The sequence below is a fragment of the Lampetra fluviatilis genome, chromosome 28 (genome assembly GCF_964198595.1).
Source record: "Lampetra fluviatilis chromosome 28, kcLamFluv1.1, whole genome shotgun sequence".
NCBI lineage: Eukaryota > Metazoa > Chordata > Hyperoartia > Petromyzontiformes > Petromyzontidae > Lampetra > Lampetra fluviatilis.
The window spans coordinates 9,029,632-9,052,207 of record NC_136302.1 but is presented as its reverse complement, the minus strand read 5'-3'; the positions used below and the strand labels follow the sequence as shown (position 1 = coordinate 9,052,207).

The window sequence follows — 22,576 nt, the reverse complement described above, 5'->3', positions numbered from 1 at the left end:
GCGACGAGATGTGGTGAGTGTGTTTTATAGGAAGCCAGACTTTAACTTCAATAAATATGTGAGAATGTGATATGTTTTTACTTGTAAATAGTCCTGATTCTGGAATGCAGATATCTACTGTTGCCCGACACACTACGAATCTAAAGCATCATGAAGTTTGAGATATGCCTTGTAGCATGGTTGCACTGAAATTTGCTCTTTGTATATATATAAATATTCTACATGAGTTCAGAATAGTCGCACGGCGTGTACAGATCACAGCCTGGCCACCACTTTGTTTTGCACCACAAACACAAACTTCAAACGTTCTCCGCTTACCAATTGGCATCAGACAATCAGCACAAACAAATGCCATCTCCTGAAACCTGTACGACTACGAATGGTGCAACTGCAGTCAGCAGCCTCAGACCTTGGACCACACATGAATGCCACGGTCCATCTCCCTATCATTCTACGGCAGCGATGCATCAGATGTATATCTGCTAAACTTATTTCGCACTGTACATAGCCAACCGTGCTAATTGGAAGTGCGGGTGAAGTACAACAAACGAAACACAAAAAATGCGGATCCCTGATGCACAAATTCATAATAAAAAAATCTCCATTGTGCCACTGTGGTCATCCAGAACAGACCGCACGACGTAGAACGACGCAATGCCCGATCCACAAATGCAAAGGAGACATCGCAGCGATGCGCTCAGCTGCTCCTGACGCGGGTTATCCGGATTGAATGTGACGTTGTTAGTTGCTGCTCTGCATCTGCAGCAGCCGCGCGAGAGAAAAGAAGACGCGATTCAGGCGTTCGCCATGAGGCTACTCTTGAAGCGATCCACCGTGGCTCACCCACCGACATCGAAACGACCATAGAGACACTGCCTAACAAATTGCCGCCACCGTGCGAACGAATGAGTGCAACCCTGACACTCGAACAAGGCTGAACGAGGCTTTAAAGAGCAAGCGGGCAAACCAGCAAACGAGAAATTAAAAAAATAAATGTTTGCGGAACCTCACGTACATTGTCAAGTCAATGTCGCACAGATAACGTTTCGCTACGGGACACATTTGGGCTGCTATTAGCTCGCACGCCCCTAAATCTCACACCGTGGATCACTCCGCGATCCTAATCGCGTGTGCCAGTCACACCAGATTGTGGGTTCGTACGGGATGGAGGGAGGGGATCTTGTGTTTTATTGGCCCAACGTCATATTTCAGCACATTATCAAACCCAGCCGGAGCAGGGCTTATACAACACTGGGGCACGATCACACACCCGTGTGCCCACGCAGAAACGTTGCTGTGATATTGCACTAACCCGTGGAATGTGTGCGGATGTTCGCATGCTACTTTGCACAGGCATTTGCAGATGAATCATTGCTTTTAAAGCTATGCTGTTTCACCAATAGTTGACCGAGTTGGTTTGATAGGTTCTTGTTCGCTTTATTATTACAGATAAATATGTTTAACCTTTGTAACGTAATCGGAGGCATCATTATTGAATTATTAATGTCTTATTAAAATATAATACTGACCTCAGCATATTGTTATCTATACCAGTGAAGGTAGCAGACTGTTTCAAAAACTCAAAATAACAGTAGATTTAAAAAAAATGCCCTGTACTTAATGAAGGGAACCCTCCACAGAGGTTTCTTTAAAAAAAAATAAGGATCACACATTCGGCTAATAATATTGACGACAATGCCCTTCATTTAGACAAGAGGCGTCCCTCTATTTGCAAAAAAAAAAATACAGTTAAATCCAACAACAAACAAGTGACTTTCTGGACCAATGCGTTCCAGCAGCATACATATGAATGTATATCTTTCCACAGTTTCATCGCGAGGGTGCTACCAGTGTCCCGCCGTGAGACAGAGAAGGCAGCTGCAGCTCTTGGTGTTCGAAAACGGCCCGCAGAAGTGGCTATCACGAGGCAACCTCTGAGATTCCTTCAAGCAACCTCTGGTCAAATTTCGATGTAAAGCTTTCGTGACTGCAGGGATTCATCTTATTGGTTCTTTCGGTAAAGTCACGTGACTTTACCGAAAGAACCAAGAAGATGAACCTCTGGTCACACACACACACCATAGAGGCAGCAGCAGCACTGGCCCACCCCACTCTGCCAGGTGACTCACAGCAAAAACCGAAATGTCACCAAATATAATTTGCAGAGATTTAATAATGAGCTTGTTTTTTCGTGCTGTCGTCGTGGATTATACCGAGACCATCGACTCACGGCATCCGAGAAAAGCAGTGCAATCACCGACAGCTGCCTGGATTCGAACCGAGGATCTCAGGTGTTGACAGCTCAACTATTCGTGAAATGGTGGCGCTTGTGTTGGCGAGGATGGAGGTGGTCGAATGGTGCCATCAGATCCGGATTACCTTTGAGGGTGGCGGGGGGGCCTGGTGCAGGTGTAGAGGTGTTACGGATGGCAAACAAACACACTGGGCGTGGTTACGCCCGTACGCGAGAAGATGCTTACATCCACGTCCGCACCGTTGAGCCTGGGGGGCTAACACGGCGCTGGAATCCCCCGCGGCCCCACCCCTCAGGGGGGAGTTGCCATATAAGGCGGTGAGCCGGAGGGCTCGGGGTTCAGTGTTCAGCTTAAACCAGTGAAGCAAAAAGACCGGCTAGATAGGCCCTGGGACTCCCCTGGATCGCTGTCCTTCTCAGGACCGACCAGGGCAAGCCAGTGGCGTGGCCCCGAGAGCCCAGAGCCGATGTTCTTCTAAGAGCCGGTCTGGTGACTCAGGGTGCCTTGATCCCAGCTTAACCAGAGCTGGGTCAGCTAGCCTCCCTCTAGCCCTGTAGTGGAGGACCGGGGAGTAGGCTAGCCGGGATAGAGATTGAGGGATCTCCCTGTTAGACGGGTGAAGGGGCCGATACCCGTTCGAGTGTTGTATTCTTGGCCTGTGATACAACTGTGGTTAATAAATAAGTGTGCCTCCGACTACGTCGTCCAAGTCTCCTTGAACCATACTACACAGGGAGTGGGAGGGAGGGGGCGCTGATATCGTAGGGGCCTATCTTAGTATTTTTAGCTCCCTTCCCTACCACCGCTGCCAAACACCCCGTTCCCCCCCCCCCGCCCCCGTTTTACCCTGGTAATTTGTCATTCTATGATTGAAAATAAATATGGTGTTGTGAATTGTAAATGTAATTCGAAGTTACAATGAACGCATCTATTTTAATTTCAACGGTGTCATTTTCATTATTGTAAGAGCAATTCATAATTTTAGGGGGTTCCTTCAACATTCAAGCCCCCCCCCCTCCCGGGCCCTAAGCCATTGGTGGAAATTCCTCATTCCTGTGGTAGGTGAGAGTATGTATATTTTTTAAACACAGGCCCTGCATTAGTCCGAATCTGTATTTAGACTGGAAAAATCCGATGAGCCATGAAGCTCTTTCTTTACAGATGTCAAGTGGGGGGGGAGTCAACAAGTTATAACAACAAATGAAACATGAAGATAAAAGAGCAAGACAGAGACAAATTGAGCAAGTTAATTATAGAAAATATTAAGTGTAGAAGTACAATGTGCACTCGTACATGAATTTCTGCAGATTTGTCAACAATACATGCAAAGCTTGGGGCAAGGTAGAAAAAACAACAACAACAACAACACAGTCCCGAGCACGGGTTGGCTACGTACGGTACGAAAGGATTTCAACATACACACATTCCCACGGTGAGCCCATCTATACGACACAACCAGCATTTAATAAACGTTTTTTGGATTAGATCGCGTTATTTATAAATGGGTAACAACGCGATCTCACCCAAAAACGTTTATTACGAATAATATTGGTCGCGAAAGCCTACGTGTTAAACAACCACGACAGTTAACCGACGATGGGCTGAGTCAACCCCCCCATTGTCCATCCGAACGCGCAGCCTTTCCGACGACGAGCCAATTGCTCTACCGCTAAGCCACCAGTCCCTAGTTTCCCGGCGCTGGGTGCGGTGCAGTTGTGCGTCTCACGATAGCAGTGCTTCTTGCTGGGCCCCAGAGAATAGCCGGGGTAACAGGAGCAGGCGAAGGATCCGCGGGTGTTGTGACAAACGTGCGAGCATTGCGCCAAACCCAGCGAGCACTCGTTAAGATCTGCGAAGGAGGTGGAGGGGCGGGTGGGGGTGAGGGTGGGGGGGCGGAGAAGACGGAGAGGGAAAGATCGGCTCAAGGCGCGTGCACAAAAATGACGCGAAAGAAATCGGCAATTTGTCCGGCTCGTGTCTCGTGATGGGCTCTTTCGGCACGCTTCGCTGTCCGTCTCCGCTTCGCCTTGTCGGGTTGCCTTAATTTAGTCGGATGAATGCGAGATGTTTCCAACGAACTGTGAGAATTCTGAGTGCGTTCGGTTACGGGGAACACAAATGGTGATGTCAAAGATTGAGTGATTTTATTTGTTTTAAAAGAGAACACATTTCTGACATTCCGTAATTCAAAAATGTTTGTTTTGGCACTGCGACAGCGAGTTTAAAGTTTCTTTATAATTCAAAACAAATCATGAAAATTGACACTTTCGCGAAGTATAAAGCTTTGCCAATGAATCAAACGCATTTTTTTTTCTTTCGAGAAGCACTTACAAACAGCATAGCAAGTATTTCAAATTAGGTTTACTTTGGCAGCGAGAGTGTCTACAAAGAGCTGCGGGGAAAGAAAAAAAAAAGCTTCACCTGTGACTGGCGTTGGACAAACGAAACCTTAGCACCACCTTCCTCCATCGCCCCTCAACTATTTCTGAACTTTTTTCTTCTCGATATTTCCCGGGCGTGTGACGGACTGACACCTCGCGTACGACACGCCTGGAGCCTTCTTGGCAGATTCGCGCGCGAGCAGACGGACCGCTTTCTTCTGAGCCCCGCGCGGTCATTTCCAATTTCCCTCGCGCGGAAATGGATTTCGCTATGCAAGTCTCGCGGTCGTTTCTCCCCCACTTCCTCGCAAAGGGGGCGGCGCGGTTTAGCGAACCCGAAACGTCGCGTGCACGTACACGGCACGCGCGATGTGGCCCACTGGGGCGCCCCAGTGACGAGATGTTAACTACCTCGCCAGGTACACAGGAGGTCGTGCTTTCGATCCCGACCCTGATGCCTGCTGTATATTTGGAGTCCGCAAGTTCTCCCAGTGGTCGAGTGGATTTTTCTCCGGGTTCTCCGTTTTTTTTCCCCTCCACATTTACAACGAACATGCGTTTTGTGTGTTTAGCTGATATAAATTTGCACGTGATAAGCCACTTCGTTGAGCTATCATTTGTTATAGCCAATTCTCTTCTGAAAAATAGCTATATAGCTCAGTGGGCTTTACCTGGTAGTTGTTTTGTGAACAATTTGCGATGAAACGCACCTATCTGGATTCAATTCCTAGCCACGGCTAACATGAGAGGTTTATGATATCATTACCGGGCAGGATATCTATTTGAAATATGTTAAGAACAGACATTTTTTTTGCTTGACGTGGCCGAGTGGCATCGCGTTCAGCACTTGTTCTAGTGGTTCGTGGTTCGAATCCGGTAGGCTGCCCTGGTTAATACACCAGATGCATTATCTATCAAACAAGTGCCATCTGCTTTAGTGTAGTAGACGTTAGAGGTCTCCATGACACCATTTAAAAGAGTAAGCCATCGTTTGCTGCCTTTATGGTTCAAACTTGAAACATCACTAAAAATGGGAAATGCATGGCAATCGTCCCCTTCTATTGTGAAAATGTATCAGGTATGTTGTGGGACAGAGTTGAGACTCAGTGAGGCTTTTAAATGAATATATTAAATATGTGTATGTAAGTTGACCTTCTTTTACACCATACGTAGCCAATCGTGCTAATCGGATGTGCGGCAGAAGGACAACAAACTAAACGACAAAAGCAGTTCTAAAGTTTCAATCTCGATTAATTAAAAGTGCATGGCTCCAGTGGTTTCCTAATATCGGAAGGAAGAACATTCCAGACGGCCGCAGAAGCGCATCTGAAATTGCGCGACGTGGGGATCATCGTCTTTTTTCGATGACCAGCAGCCAAAAAGGTGCCGCTGCGAGGATGATCGGAGTTTGCGTGATGATTTATGTTCCTTCTTGAGGTCAGCGGGGTATTGTGGTTTGTTTGTGGCAAGCACTTTGTGTGTGTAATGAGTGCGACCCTGTCACGTGAAAAGACACAGGAAGGCCAATTGAAATATGTAATATAAAAACAGCAAGTCCGTTACTCCACTTTAAGTAAAGTTTATTATTTTATACATTGGCCTACGCGCCTGCCAGATCTACAATTTCCAATGTGGTTTATTTAAGCAGGCAAACTGTCTACCCGTTTTGACCTTCAGGGATTCGTCAACAGGGAGTCTGCCGGCTTGCCAGACATTATTGCAAAGAGCAGTGGATGAAAACAGTGGGGCCCATTCAGCGCGGAAGGCAGCGAGGGCTCCTCGTAACGAATGGCGTGCCGCGCACATGTGCGGCTCTGGTGCTCATGCAGTAATGTGCCGTGGTGGGCGTTTTATTGGCACGTTTCATCTCTCTGAAAACATGATTGTTCAAACTGTTTTTTAAATCATCCGCATTTTCGTCCAAGTGCTGCGATTTTTGTTTTGTTCCAAGCGACGGACGTTTTTTTCTTCATTTGTTGCAGCGGATCCCATTTATTTGGCCAACGAACTTTGAACTCTGCAGTTCCTCCACCGCACTTCATTCGCGGCTACTCACAGATGTGGGCACGTCGGCGTTCGCGTTGGGATCATCTCGAGTAGAGGTGAGCTTCGGTGGAATTGTTCGTCACACGCGTCGCACGTGATGTCATGAAGCAAAGGGGTGCAGCTCTGTTATAGATATCTTGGCTCAAGCCACTGCTGGTGAAAGGCCTCCGCTGGAGGGAGTCCTTGAAAAATTGAGGGTATTTTTGGCCTTCCCTTACGCACTGGCCAGACATCCTGGCAGAGGTGGAAGTACCCACACTTTACCCCACCACACGTGACCTGCCGATCAAGGGACCGTGCTGTACCCAGTCCCGGACTAAGCTAGTGTGGGGCTTGTAGCATAAGTTATAAGGTGGACCTAAATAAAATTAAAAAAAACATAACTATTAAAACACAATTTATTTCCTTGCACGGTGAAGTAATTGTATTTTTTCATTTGCTATACAGACAGATAATACGACAAATGGCTAACCTTAAACACCCAGTCGTTCACAAAAGTTGAAGGCGGTATAGTACTCTAGTAATAGAGCAAGTGCAGAATCACTGAACCGGAATTGATAGCTTGAAAGCATTTAGCGTGGGGCCCTTTGAAAGTGCGGGACCTGTAGCATATGTAGCTACCTTGCTACTAGGATAATTCGGCACTGGGTGTACCCATTCATACAGCTGGGTGCCACAGAGGCGGTGAGGAAGATTCGCAATACTTGCCCCCCCCCCCCCCCCTTTGATTAAAATTAAAATGCCGTGGAGGGGCATTTGAACCAGTTGACCTCCGGTCGTCTTAACCGTCACACTATGAGTCAGCATCCAGCGCGTGTACATTATACTCACATTTGCAGTAAACAAAACATCTAATACATATTATTGTTTTGCTTGAGTCACTAATGAGAGACAGGAAGTGAGGAATCTCAATCGTGTCAGCTTGCACGGTGGTTTGAGCGCACGGCTTGCGAGTTGCGAGCTTGAATATTGTGCGGGCTTCCAGCCAGTGTTGATTAAAACATTGAGTGCAAGTCCGAAGTCAACAGTTATTGACCGGTGTATAGACTTTGCCTTGCCAAAGGAATGTTGAATTTCCACCACCGACTCAAAAATTGAGCACCGCCTTCATTATTTTGAGTGGGAACCCACGTGAAAATATGGCCGAATTAATCTAACAAAAAAAAAAGCTTTCAGATATTTATTTTCTGCAGGGCTGACATACTGTAACTTCTTCAGTCCAGGAGTCGTAATTTCATCCCGAGGAATTTAACGATGAAAATGTAACAAAACAAAAGAGGCTGCAACAAGAGAAACACGCGGATTGGAGAACATACGCAAGGTGAAAGGCATCATTCAAACTGTTCATTAAAAAAAGTGAGCGGGCTTGGGCAGGGCTCGTTGCTGGAAGGGTTTTCGATGGCTGATGATCAAGAATTACGTTGGAGTGCTAGCCAAGGGATGTGAACGCGTCCGGAGAAAACGCGTCCACCGGGGAGACGCAGCGATGGAAATCGGTGCGCACGGGAGCCGGTGCGAACGATTTCGTCGCAGACAACGTTTTGGAGGGCATCCATCCAGCAGTGGATTGATGATAGCACCCTGTAGGTACAGCCCCACAAGGTGCTGCTCGTTTTCTTTTTTACCAACCCCAGATTAGTGATATCGTTGTATCCCTCTAGTCAAGCGTACGCAACTATTTTCTCTAATGGGTACAACGGTCCTATAAAAATGGGTAAGACCGTATCCATGGGCTCAATTATTCTGAAATGTCCCAGCAGGAGCAGAAAGAGGGAGGGGGGGGTAAATCCGGTTTATTTACTCATGAAAACACGCAGCACCCATTAAACTCAAGGCAAAAACACAAACCACTGGAATAAGGTCATTTGTTTTGACGGCAATCATCTTGTTTCCTTTGCTTGGTATATGGACATCTTCTGTCCAGTCGATGTTTGCTATGTGTGTGCAAGTGCACGCGGGCGTGCGCGCGCGCGCGCGTGTGTGTGTGTGTGCGTGTGTGTGTGTGCGTGTGTGTGTGTGTGCTCTGGGCAGTAGTAGTCAAGTCGCCCTCCAAGAACAACTGAGAGCTGAGAAGCGACACTCAACGATTCGGCGCAGTGGGGAGCGCAGGTGGTGCATCTGCCAAGCACCTCGGTCAGTTAACGTGTAACAACTCTGGGTGTGTCCCATGACCTCCTTGCCAGCGAATCTTCGACACTTCTCGTGGCATCAAAGTGCGTCTCGCCTGGTGCAAGGTCTGTGAAGATGTTATCGTCTCTGCTGGATGGTGAATGGCGGCTGTGGTTATTGATGTGATCCCAGCGGTTGCTGGGTTTACTCACGGTCCACAAATGCACGCCCTTGGCAAAGAGTAACGGAATCTATCTTGGATCTCCCGTAGATCAACTTGGCCTAAAATGAGTGCGTTAACATCAGCGCTCCGGAAACAAAGTTGGTTGGACGTGGATATTTTTGCATAATTAGAATAATAACGACCATTATTTATCCGGGAAAGCTTCACCGAGTCTCAAGACTTTTTTTTTCCAGGATGGCCCGACATTGGGATGTTTATCCGGTAAAATTCATGAGTGTCTTACAGGAGGACAGTGGAGTGCCCGGTGAAAGCTCACACAAACGAGGGGGAAGACTCAATCGTGCCCCATCGACTCACTACCTCACCAGGTCCCGTGCCTACAACACCCGGCATGCCCTAGTGGGCTCCGATTCGAGCGCTAACCAGGCTCCACTCGGCTTAGCTTGCAAGATCTGACGAGATTTGGCAATTTCAGGGTGATTTAACCATGGTCAAGGTGAATATGTCGACACTGATAGGTGACTTTGTTCACATATTGTATTTTATATACTTCACTCGGCTGTGGCACAGTTGTTGAGAAAGAGTTTGACTGCGTCAGCTTGGTGCAACTATGCTCAAACATCGAATAGGAGATGAACAATCATTATTTGTATATATTTACCCGTGTGTGGGTTTTCTCCTGGTTTCCTCTCTGACGACGATAAAATCCCATCGATTGTTTTCCCCTTGTGCACCCTGCGCGCCGTGCCAGCCTTAATAGGAACTCACGAACCTTGCTGATTTCATCGAGGAGGATAAACCATCATCACGCGAACTCCGGTTGTTGTCATTGTCGCCGCAGCGGTTTTTCGCTAACACTCGAACAACGCGGCGCTTTCAGATGCGCTTCTGTGGTCGTCTGGAATGCTCTTCCTTCTGATATTAGGAAGCCACTGGAGCCACGCACTTTTAAAGCTAGGATGAAACTTTTTTTTTTATAATAGCTTTTTAGGTTTAGTTTTTTGTCCTTCCCCCGCACCTCCGAATAGCACGGTTGGCTACGTACGGTGCGAAAGAAGTTCTACATGCATACATACTATCCACACTTACTTCCAACGGTCGATGAAGAAAAACGTGGACTGTGTGTGTGTGTAGACGTACGTGCGAGCACTCGGAACATTTGCTGTCGGGTTGGTGTTTGTTTATCGACGGTGCAAGCCGAACAGCGGCCCCTTTTCAGCCCCAGGCTGAAATAATTCAGGACAATTCTACTGCGGATTGCTTTAGCATTTAAAGTCCAGCAAATTTCTCACATTTCACATGTAATTACGGACAAATAAGAGGCAGTGGTTCACCTCGGCCAAAAATTCATCATTATTAAACGCAGTGCCCCCTCCCCCCACCACCCCAAATTTTGACACGTAACATTACACAACTTTTTACATTCATATACTGATATTTATCGCGGTCATTGGTTTGAAATATATTTGAAAACAGATCTGTTTGTTGTTTATTGTGTAATGAGTCGTGAGCTTGCGCCGCAGCGGGTCGAAGTGGTGCCCACGCGCAAACAAACCACAAATCCTCAACGCATTCGTCAAGAACGCTGCGGCCGTGTGAGAAAATAAAACATATAATCGGTGGTGCTTTGGCCAATGTCCCTCTTTCATAGCGCGTAAATAGAGAGGCCAAAGAGTGGACAAGAGCTGGAGACCGCACTTCACCCCGTGGGGCCTGATGAGAATCACATTTGAAAAATGTTTGTTCCTGATGACCACTTATTCCACGACCTCTGGCTGGCGTAGAAGATGAGGTCCAAAGCGCCCTCCGGGAGTGACTCTCTGCAGCTCCCTGGAGTGGAAGCCCTTCTGCCGGCAGCGGTGCGAGCAACCAATTGTTTCCGGCGAAACCCCTGACCTTTGGAAGCGATACTCTTAGTTTTTTCGGTAAAGTCATCTGGTCCAACACCATGTGAGACTAGGCTCTAAGGAAAGCTGTCTCGGGTGTGGACCAATCAACTTCAAGGACAGTGCATACATTATCAGAGTTATGTTTTCTTTATGTTTGCATTATGACTGCAGGTATTGTGGTCTATGCAAACATGACTCCTTGTAAAAAAGGTGTCAGTTTTGTTGCCAGAGAGAAGGGTAAAAAACCAATTATCAATGAAATTGAAATTAATAAAAATAATAATAAAAATCACGACGTTTCAGAGGCAACACAAGTCTCCGTCATCAGGTGGGACCGTCACAGCCAGATTTGCTGTATCAACTGAGGCAGGGATTCCAAGATGCCGTGACATGCAGGCTGTCGGAGACGGTGGGGGGGGGGGGTGAGCGAGACTCACCGTCGCATGTCCTCCCGTCGGCGTTCAGCTGGAATCCCGCACGGCAGTCACAACGCACCGAGCCTCCTTCGTTGTGGCACTTCTGCGAGCAGCCACCGGTCTTGTTGGTGCACGGGTCGATCGCTGGCGTGGGAGGGGGGGTAAGCAAATGATGCGGTGATGCTGCCGCTGGTGCTGCCTTAGGCAGTTGGGCACAAGGAACAACAATAACAACAAGCTCATATCTGTGGGAGCCCTTTCTGCCAGTATCTACATTTACAATTCGAGCACTTGACTCTCCGACACACCACCGGTGTGCTCAAGTAGTAACGAATTGGCACGTTTTGTTTACGTGACAAAAACCTACTGATTGGCTGTGTTGGGTGGTGGGGGGGTTTCACGACACATTTATATTTACACGCTCTAACCCAAACAATGGATGATATTGGTCGTGAAAGCCTACTGTGTGTTAAACTGATACGTGAGCGGTGACGTGTTGGGCAACAGCCCTTCTTCATAGCACGTCAACTTAATGATGTACATCTTCACAGATTATTGCCACGCAACGAAGCATTGCATGCTGCTCCCACACTTGCAGTGACACAATGTGCAATGGTCAATTGTAACAATGCATATGCACAACGATTCTTTGGATAATCCACTGCTGGATGAGGGCCTACCCATGCCGTGGGGGTTATGTGACCATGCTTCACCACGTTCCTCAGCACGGGGATGATGAAGGTTGGGAGCGTAGATTTCGAAGTGCCGAAACACAGTACAGCATAATGGATATTCTGCACTGCCCCCTTAAAATCTGTGTATGTATGACGGTCACCCACAGAAGCATCATCCACCAGTAAAAGAAAGCGTGCTTAGCTTCCTAGACCTCATGAGATCAGGCACATTCCAGGTGAATTAGTTAAAGGGCTAAGTTATATATATATATGTCTTATTGGTTCTTTCGGTAAAGTCACATAGAAGGGAAATAATACAATAATAAAATAAAACATAATAAAATAATTCTCACGACGTTTCGGCCACAACGCAAGCAGCCGTCCTCAGGTGAAGAACAGGTCTGTCGGAAAGACAGCGTCTGACAGACCTGTTCTTCACCTGAGGACGGCTGCTTGCGTTGTGGCCGAAACGTCGTGAGAATTATTTTATTATGTTTTATTTTTATTATTTTATTATTTTTCTTCTACGTGACTTTACCGAAAGAACCAAGAAGATGAATCCCTGCAGTCACGAAAGCTTTCAATCGAAATATATACATACTTTTTTAATGAAGATGAATTTCTAAACTAATTGAGATGAAGGATGAGAATTCCCAAGGAAGCAAAAATTGCATTATCATTATTAACACATTGAATTGAACATGCAGACACACTCAAGCTCTCGCAGGCTACAAATCCACGCGCGCGATTACACAACCTTACAGACGCAGTGGCGAAAACACATTATTTACACACCAGACAAAATAAATCCATATTTAACAAAAGTAGCCGCATTCATATCTCGAGTTCGATCGCACGATCATTAATCAAACAACCTTGCTTGATTAAAGAATGTTTTCATTCTAGATTTGAAGCTTTCGTGACTGCAAGGATTCATATTCTTAGGTTTTTTCGGTAAAGTCACGTAGGTAAAAAAAATCTACATGGCAGATGCTCGGTCTCATTTACAGCATTTGTTATGTAGGCTATGCGTAGTCACAAACGCACCTCTCCATAACAAAGGCTGAGTCATTTGTTATGCAGTCTATTCTTAGTCTTAAGCCTCCCCTTACCATATTAATAAAAAGTGTGCCGTTCCTGGCCCTTCCCCCCCCCTCAACCATTATATATACGGAGTGGTATCTCTTGCAATCTCTCATTTACTTGATACAGCTGTCGGGCTGTGACGGTTCCACCTGAAGACGGAAGCTCGTGTTGCCTCTGAAACGTCGTGATTTTTATTTTTATTTTACTTTTATTAATTTTAATTTTTTACCTACGTGACTTTACCGAAAAAACCTAAGAAAATGTTTTCATTACGAACAACTAAATGGTTTTGTTGTTAATATTCTAAGATTGGGATGGAGCAGTGGTGCAGTGGTTAGCACATTACACTTTGAACCCTGCGACCTCAATGCAATTCCCAGCCACGGCTAACATGAGAGGCTATGTCAGCTGCATTCTTATTTTTTTCATGAAATTATTATGAAGCTTGGTTGAGATTTGTAACGTTTATAATTAATGTTTTTATGTTCTATTGAATTGTAAATGTACTTTATCTGAAGGTGCAATGTATCATGTGTCTCCTGGATAAACAAAGGTCGCTGCTGCTTATGCCTAGTAGCAGGTTATATTTGAACCGTGATGAGATGTGGTCAGAAAACCCCCATAACTGACATGGTATAGGTAAGCTTTCATCCAGCAGTGGATTGACAAAGAGCCATACATTATTATACTTTTTAAAGCCAATTGCAATTATACGCATACCGGGCAATTGCTAGATGTGCCTACATAGCTTTCAATAAATTGCCGGCTTTTTTTACGTACAATAAATATACAAAATAGGAAGGTACCACAGTGTATTGGTGAGCACAATTTAAATTTCGATTTAAAGCTTTCGTGACTGCAGGGATTCATCTTCTTGGTTCTTTCGGTAAAGTCACGTAGAATGGAAATAATAAAATAATAAAAATAAAACATAATATAATAATTCTCACGACGTTTCGGCCACAACGCAAGCAGCCGTCCTCAAGTGGAGGACAGGTCTGTCGACAGACCTGTTCTCCACCTGAGGACGGCTTTTATTTTTATTATTTTATTATTTCAATTCTACGTGACTTTACCGAAAGAACCAAGAAGAGCACAATTTATTTGCAATCCGGAGGATGCCATTTCTATCACCTGGCAATGCAGGCGAAACAACGGTGCAAACTTTCACTCAATCTCCCTGCCTCTGCCCATCCAGCAGTGGAAACGGGTTTACCGCAGTTCGACAATCGGCAGGCTGCATGTGGTGGTGTAAAGTGTGAGTGCTTCCACCTTTGCCAGGATGTAGGACCAGCGTGGAAGAGAATTAATTCTAGATTTGAAGCTTTCGTGACTGCAAGGATTCATATTTTTAGGGTTTTTTGCGGTAAAGTAACGTAGGTAAAAAAGTAATGAAAGTAAAATAAAAATAAAATCACGACGTTTCGGAGGCAACACAAGCTTCCGTATTCAGGTGGAACCGTCACAGCACGATAGCTGTATTTTTTACCTACGTGACTTTACCGAAAAAAAACCAACCTAAGAACAGCGTGGAAGAGTCGGCCAACATCCCCTCTAGAGGGATGTCTCTAGAGCTCGCTCTCGCGGAGGTCCTTGTGCAAGCAGTGGTGCTAGCGATCAACTTTCAGGACTGCACCTTTATCTTTGCCTATTTCATACTTCAAATCAAAGTAAAATTCCCCGCGATGCATTCTTTACGTGGCATTCCACACATTAACGCTAATATCCTTGCTACGAAAACAAAACACGGAGAAGATGCAATTGTGAACATTTCTTCAGCGTGCTCGAACGGTGACATCACCTCCCCCACCACATCAGAAAAAAAATAATACATTAATGAAACAAAGCATTTGCTGGCAAATATTTTCCATTTAATGGCCAAGCCAACAGCTGGGTGTGAGCGGTCAAACGACTCAAAGCTGTGCTTAAAAATTTCGGGGCGAAGAGAGAAATGCAAATCGCCCCATCCCCTCTCGGATTCCTGAAGGAGGCAGGGGTTAATGAGGGGCCACGATCCAGTGGGGGTCCAATCTTTCTCAGGCCCCTTTTTTGATGAATTGGCCCCATCTGCCACTCTTAACTACTTCATTTTTCTGAGCGTCACTCCGAACAGATTTTTTTTCAGCTCACCCATATTCTCAAAGAATTTTCACAAATAAGGGAAACGTGAAAATGTGGAGCCATGTAATTGCTTGCTCATGACACTGCCAGATTAAAGGCCACCATTATTAGCCTTTCATCCAGAGGTCACTGGTTCAATCCAACTCTGTCCACTCAGCAGTATATATGGGCACTTCACAGTTATTGAGTCTCGATGTAAAGCTTTTGTGACTGCAGGGATTCATATTCTTGGTTCTTTCGGTAAAGTCACGTAGAAGGGAAATAATAAAATAAAATGTATTTTTATTATTTTATTATTTCCCTTCTCCATTACTTTACCGAAAGAGCCAAGAATATAGTTATTGGGTCATCGAACAAAGACGGTCACCGTGCTTTCAGATGCGCTTCTGCGGCCGTCTGGAATGCTCTTCCTTCCAATATTAGGAAATCACTGGAGCTATGCTCTTTTAAATCATCTCGATTGAAAACTCGTATTTTTTTAGAACTGATCTTGACTTGAAGCTTTCGTGACTGCAGGAATTCATATTCGTTGGGTCTTTCGGTAAAGTCACGTAGATAGGTTAAAAGAAAATAACAAAAGACTATGACCGCTTGTGTTGCGATCGAAAAGTCGTAGTTTTTTGTTATTTTGTTATTTTCTTTGAACCTATCTACGTGACTTTACCGAACGACCCAAAGATATCTTTAGAACTGCTTACTGTGTTTAGTTTGTTGTCCTTCCCCCACACCTCCGATTAGCACGGTTGGCTCCGTATGGTGCGAAAGAAGTTCAACATACGCACTTACAGAGCGGGAGCTATTCTTCCAAATTGGCCAGGTATCTTGGAACAGGTGACCAGAATTTACATCAACCAAACACAGAGAACATAATCTACATTGTATAATTCAAATTTTAAACGTATAACGCATGCAAACAGTGTACGGGGGGAAACACAGTTAAACCCCCGACCAGTTTGAGGTCCAGTATGACCAGCACCAGTCATTCATACCTTCCTCAGGCACTAACAGGCACTTTACCCCAGTTATTCATACTGTCATCAGGAGCTAACAGGCACTATACCCCAGTCATTCACACTGTCATCAGGAGCTAACAGGCACTATACCCCAGTCATTCATACTGTCATCAGGAGCTAACAGGCACTATACCCCAGTCATTCACACTGTCATCAGGAGCTAACAGGCACTATACCCCAGTCATTCACACCTTCATCAGGAGCTAACAGGCACTATACCCCAGTCATTCATACCGTCATCAGGAGCTAACAGGTACTAAACCCCAGTCATTAATACTGTCATCAGGAGCTAACAGTCACTATACCCCAGTCATTCATACTGTCATCAGGATCTAACAGGCACTATACCCCAGTCATTCACACCTTCATCAGGAGCTAACAGGCACTATACCCCAGTCATTCATACTGTCATCAGGAGCTAACAGGCACTATACCTCAGTCATTCACACCTTCATCAGGAGCTAACAGGCACTATACCCCAGTCATTCGTACCGTCATCAGGAGCTAACAGGCACTATACCCCAGTCATTAATACTGTCATCAAGAGCTAACAGTCACTATACCCCAGTCATTCATACTGTCATCAGGATCTAACAGGCACTATACCCCAGTCATTCACACCTTCATCAGGAGCTAACAGGCACTATACCCCAGTCATTCACACCTTCATCAGGAGCTAACAGGCACTATACCCCAGTCATTCATACTGTCATCATGAGCTAACAGGCACTATACCCCAGTCATTCATACTGTCATCAGGAGCTAACAGGCACTATACCCCAGTCATTCACACTGTCATCAGGAGCTAACAGGCACTATACCCCAGTCATTCATACTGTCCTCAGGAGCTAACAGGCACTATACCCCAGTCATTCACACCTTCATCAGGATCTAACAGGCACTATACCCCAGTCATTCACACCTTCATCAGGAGCTAACAGGCACTATACCCCAGTCATTCATACCGTCATCAGGAGCTAACAGGCACTATACCCCAGTCATTAATACTGTCATCAGGAGCTAACAGTCACTATACCCCAGTCATTCATACTGTCATCAGGATCTACAGGCACTATACCCCAGTCATTCACACCTTCATCAGGAGCTAACAGGCACTATACCCCAGTCATTCATACTGTCCTCAGGAGCTAACAGGCATTATACCCCAGTCATTCACACCTTCATCAGGAGCTAACAGGCACTATACCACAGTCATTCATACCGTCATCAGGAGCTAACAGGCACTATACCCCAGTCATTAATACTGTCATCAGGAGCTAACAGTCACTATACCCCAGTCATTCATACTGTCATCAGGATCTAACAGGCACTATACCCCAGTCATTCACACCTTCATCAGGAGCTAACAGGCACTATACCCCAGTCATTCATATTGTCATCAGGAGCTAACAGGCACTATACCCCAGTCATTCATACTGTCATCAGGAGCTAACAGGCACTATTCCCCAGTCATTCACACCTTCATCAGGAGCTAACAGGCACTATACCACAGTCATTTATACCGTCATCAGGAGCTAACAGGCACTATACCCCAGTCATTAATACTGTCATCAGGAGCTAACAGTCACTATACCCCAGTCATTCATACTGTCATCAGGATCTACAGGCACTATACCCCAGTCATTCACACCTTCATCAGGAGCTAACAGGCACTATACCCCAGTCATTCATACTGTCCTCAGGAGCTAACAGGCACTATACCCCAGTCATTCACACCTTCATCAGGAGCTAACAGGCACTATACCACAGTCATTCATACCGTCATCAGGAGCTAACAGGCACTATACCCCAGTCATTAATACTGTCATCAGGAGCTAACAGTCACTATACCCCAGTCATTCATACTGTCATCAGGATCTAACAGGCACTATACCCCAGTCATTCACACCTTCATCAGGAGCTAACAGGCACTATACCCCAGTCATTCATATTGTCATCAGGAGCTAACAGGCACTATACCCCAGTCATTCATACTGTCATCAGGAGCTAACAGGCACTATTCCCCAGTCATTCACACCTTCATCAGGAGCTAACAGGCACTATACCCCAGTCATTCATACCGTCATCAGGAGCTAACAGACACTATACCCCAGTCATTCATACTGTGATCAGGAGCTAACAGGCACTATACCCCAGTCATTCATACTGTCATCAGGAGCTAACAGGCACTATACCCCAGTCATTCATACTGTCATCAGGAGCTAACAGGCACTATACCCCAGTCATTCACACCTTCATCAGGAGCTAACAGGCACTGTACCCCAGTCATTCATACCGTCATCAGGAGCTAACAGACACTATACCCCAGTCATTCATACTGTCATCAGGAGCTAACGGGCACTATACCTCAGTTATCCACACCTTCCTGACTGGTAGAGAACACACTCATCTGCGCTCAGAATTTAATGGAATCCTGTTGCTCAGCCACCAAAGGTCCAGTACACCAACGCGTGGATATCAATGAATGACACGGGAATGGAGTAGCTCGTGAGCTCCGTGAAAATCTAGGCTGATCGTGATGCAAGAGCTCGCGTTGAGGACGAGCCCCGAGCCAGCCGGCGGCCGTGGGTGTGCCCGCGGTTCCCCCATTGTCACGCCGAGGCGCCGCGTCACCTTCGCAGCGTTTGCCGTCGTCCTTGAGCCGATAGCCGTGCGGGCAGCGACACTGGTACCAGCCCGACGGGAGCTGGACGCACTCGTGCTCGCAGCCCCCGTTGTTTATGGTGCACAGGTTGGTCGCTTTGCCCGGCGGAGGTGGGGCGCAGAGGTAGTGGGGGGGGAAGAGAAGAGATAGACAAAAGCACAGTATCAGCAAAGAAAAACAGAAGGAACATCCGGGGGATAGACAACGCAACATGCTGTTGGGGGAGGTGGCTTCTCAGTGTGCGGGCACTTGCGAAGGCCGGCGCAGAATCTCGATTGCAAACTCATTTATTGAATAAAAAGAAACTGCTTTTTTGTGTGTTTAGCTTGTTGTTTAGCGTGGTCGGCTACGTACGGTGCGATAGAAGTTCAACGTACATTTACAAAATAGACTCGGATAATATCCAGGTTGCCAAGAGACTTCAAGCCCCTGATCAAATTTCCTGTCAACAGGGGGCTAAAGGGCATTTGAGTTTATTTCAACAGTCAAAGTATGGAGGTATTATTAATACTGGTAGGAACGAAGTGGACCAGACCACCAATAGATTATATCGTCCGTCCGTCCGTCCGTCCGTCCGTCCGTCCGTGTATCAACATCGACCCCTACTGCAAACACTTGGCAGGACCCTACAAAAACCTTTTGACTCAGTGGGGCTTTCCTGGCTTAACAAGTGTAATAATACATTATGTTTATATTATTTGGTTATTCGTTCCTACCAGCCCACCCCGCAGGGTCCTGTTATTAACATCGTACCCTGCTAAAATACAAACATATTGCACGTTGAAAACTGAAATTACTTATTGAAGGTAAAGTCGCAGGCCTGCAATTTCTTGCTCATACTACTGCTGGCAGAAGGGCTCTCCAATATATGCAGCTCTCCCTCTAAGAGAGCATGTGGCTAAATCTTCTGCACTGGTCAGACATATCGGATATGAGGAAGGTGGTACCCACACTTTACCACACCGCAATCATATATGCCAATTGACTAACTGTATATATGCACCATAGATTACTTACATTTAAACCACTGTTGTTCGGCAGACAGACGTTTTAATTGAGGGGGGAGGGGAGGGAGATTGCTATCTCATCTGGGGTGGCGATTCTAACACGTGAGGTTGATATGTTAAACGCATGTTTGGTTCTCCACAAACTAAGCCGTGTCATGTGCTTCCCCCTTAGCTGCAGGGCTTCCACACAAGCAGATATTGATTTGTCCATAGTTAGCATCTGTGGAGATGCAGGCCGGGCTCGGATGCCACAAAAGGCTCTCTCTTGTGTTGCAGCATAGAAGCACCGTGCAATGCATCACGATGCATACAATGTATGCGTAAAAGAAACAGAAAACTCACGTGAAATTGCACGCACAACAAAATCGTTTTGAGTACACACGTGCATGTACTTAAACCACCGTTTTGCCAAACGTTATATATATTTATTTTGCGAAAAGCCAAGATCCTTCATAAATGTCAGGCTCCTGGATAAAACACAAATGTGGAATTTGGGTAATCACGAGGCAAGATTGTTTTCGTGAAGAAAAAAAAAACCAGTAAGCTTCAAATAATTTTGTTTCGGTAAATCAATTATTCCGAAACCAAAATTCACGATTAATGATTGTGCCTCCATGTGGGGCAAGTCACAGTGAACTGGATGTTGCGTCTCATCTGCACACAAAGCACACGAGCCTCGGAAACGCCGAGCCAATGTTCTCAACGACGCTGAAGCTCTGGCAGAGAGTCGAGCACTCTGCATGAGTCCATGCTCTTTGGGCGACCGTAACAAAAAAAAACAAAAAATAAAAAAAATCCACGGCTAAATTTTGCCGTCCGCTCGCCAAAAGGCCAGAGTGCATCGGTGAATCATACGTCATGCAGCTCCCCTCCAAAAAGAAGCCCTTTGCCCAAGTGTGCTGTGAACACTCAGCGCGTGATAATTCCTACGCTCTGTCCACTAGCAAATCAACGCCACTCACAGACGCCAGCTCCGTTAAATGTATCATGTCTGACCTCGGCTGTTGTGTAACGCGTTACCGGATCGGGGCATCATTCAATGTTATGAGTGAAAAAAAGAAAACAACGACTGGGATTTTTCAGGAGGCCTCTCTGGCGTGTTGACTTGGTGGTCCCCGAATGGTCATCAATGACTGCTCACGTGATAATACTCATCGGACGCATTTGGCGTTGCGTAAGAGAGGTCTGCCGAAGTGACTCTAGAATCAATTTGGTGGTGTCAGTGTAAACAGCAACCCAACGGCTTGACGGAATTCTCGGCAGGCGGACGGAATTCACAGAGGATGTTTATCCACGTAACTCGGCCTACCACCAAGTCACCTGTTAGGTAGCTCAGCAGCTGAGCCGGGTTGAGCTGATGTAATTATTGAGACGTGAAGCTGCCTGGGAATATTCGGTGCCATCCATGGTGGCCCATGCATGGCAGTACAGCAAACAGATTATTGAATCCATCTGTGTGGAGATTTAGTTTTTCCCCGTTCATACGTATTGGTTTTGTTCCCCCCCCACCCACCACCCTGTGGATACTCTGGTTTCCTTCCCTAAGCTAAACACACTCATGAGAAAAATAAATCAAAAACATCCCAATGCAGGACACTCTTCTGCATTGAGATGTTTTATAATCTCGAGATGAATCTCGAGAGGCTGTCATGGGTAAGTAAAGATAATTTTATATCTATATTAAGACAAAGATCCCCCGTATAGCCTTAAGAGACTTTCAGGGCAAGTGCTGTTAGTGAGCATCTAGCATAGTACACAAGGGGGTGGGTGGCCAGCACCACGCCCGACCGCCTTTGTCTCCCCCAGTGGCGTTATGTTATTTTACACACCACACCAGGTACTCATTCGAGGTTGAGTCTACCAGGGGGAGGCCCCGGACCGGTTCAGATAATCGTCAACGGTGATGGCCATTAGCGGAAATCGATCTCGGGTCCCCCGGCTTCGTAGCGCGGCGCGCTAACCGCTACACCCTCCCTCCCCACTATACACACACACACGTAAAAAAAATGCATCGAATGAACGAAGCCGTTTGAAGTCAAACGGATGGATTGTTAAGGGAGGAAATGCACGCACTGACGCATGTCTTGCCATCCGCGTGCAGCCGAGTCCCTGCGTGGCACTCGCAGTTGTAGCTGCCCGGAGTGTTGATACAGGTGTGCTGGCAGCCCCCGTTGTACGCCGAGCACTCGTCCAGATCTGACGCGCAAAAAAAGAGAGAGAGAAAACCCGTTCAGCGCGGCCTTTCAAAGCGATGCACTCCCCCCAGCTCCCTTTACTTGAGACCGGGCGATCACCTGGAGAGATCAGACGTGTCTTCTTTTGTTTTTGTGTTTTAGTGAGACCTGGATAGAGGAAGGGAAAAAAAACAAGCACGTTGTAACGGCAGACAGGGTTATAGTCATCTTGGTGACCCGGGTCACTCTGGCAAATGAGACCCATCCTGGTCTCCTGAGTTCTCGCCTGGTTACACACGATAAACTAACTGACGTAAATAAATGAAAAAGGAGTTCAACATCACGAACAGAGCAAATCAACGTTCGGTTGACCGCCATTAAAGCACGCGGGTTTTTTTGAGTGATTCAAATTTAATTTTAATTGGGAGTTAAACATTCGAGACAGTGGAAGCATCCAGAGTGCAACACATTTCAAAACAGTGTTAAACAACAAAAGAGCTACACATTCCATCAGATTTTATTCCCTTTGGGGGGTGGGAGGGGGGCAAGGCAGAGG

At 46.2% G+C, this 22,576-nt stretch overlaps 1 protein-coding gene across 3 annotated transcripts in view; it reads right to left on the bottom strand.

The window, feature by feature from the left end:
- Window positions 1–22,576, bottom strand: part of LOC144942746 (uncharacterized) — a 109,334-nt gene that overhangs the window by 51,249 nt on the left and 35,509 nt on the right. For 2 of the 3 annotated variants that reach the window (XM_078869622.1, XM_078869623.1), the window contains exons 2-5: window positions 21,920–22,042; window positions 18,809–18,934; window positions 11,302–11,424; window positions 3,982–4,104 (exon numbers count right to left, since the gene is read on the bottom strand). In XM_078869622.1, coding sequence (XP_078725748.1) covers window positions 3,982–4,104; window positions 11,302–11,424; window positions 18,809–18,934; window positions 21,920–22,042 — 495 coding nt within the window. The remainder of the gene's footprint in view (window positions 1–3,981; window positions 4,105–11,301; window positions 11,425–18,808; window positions 18,935–21,919; window positions 22,043–22,576) is intronic. The other variant, XM_078869624.1, reaches the window with a different exon arrangement.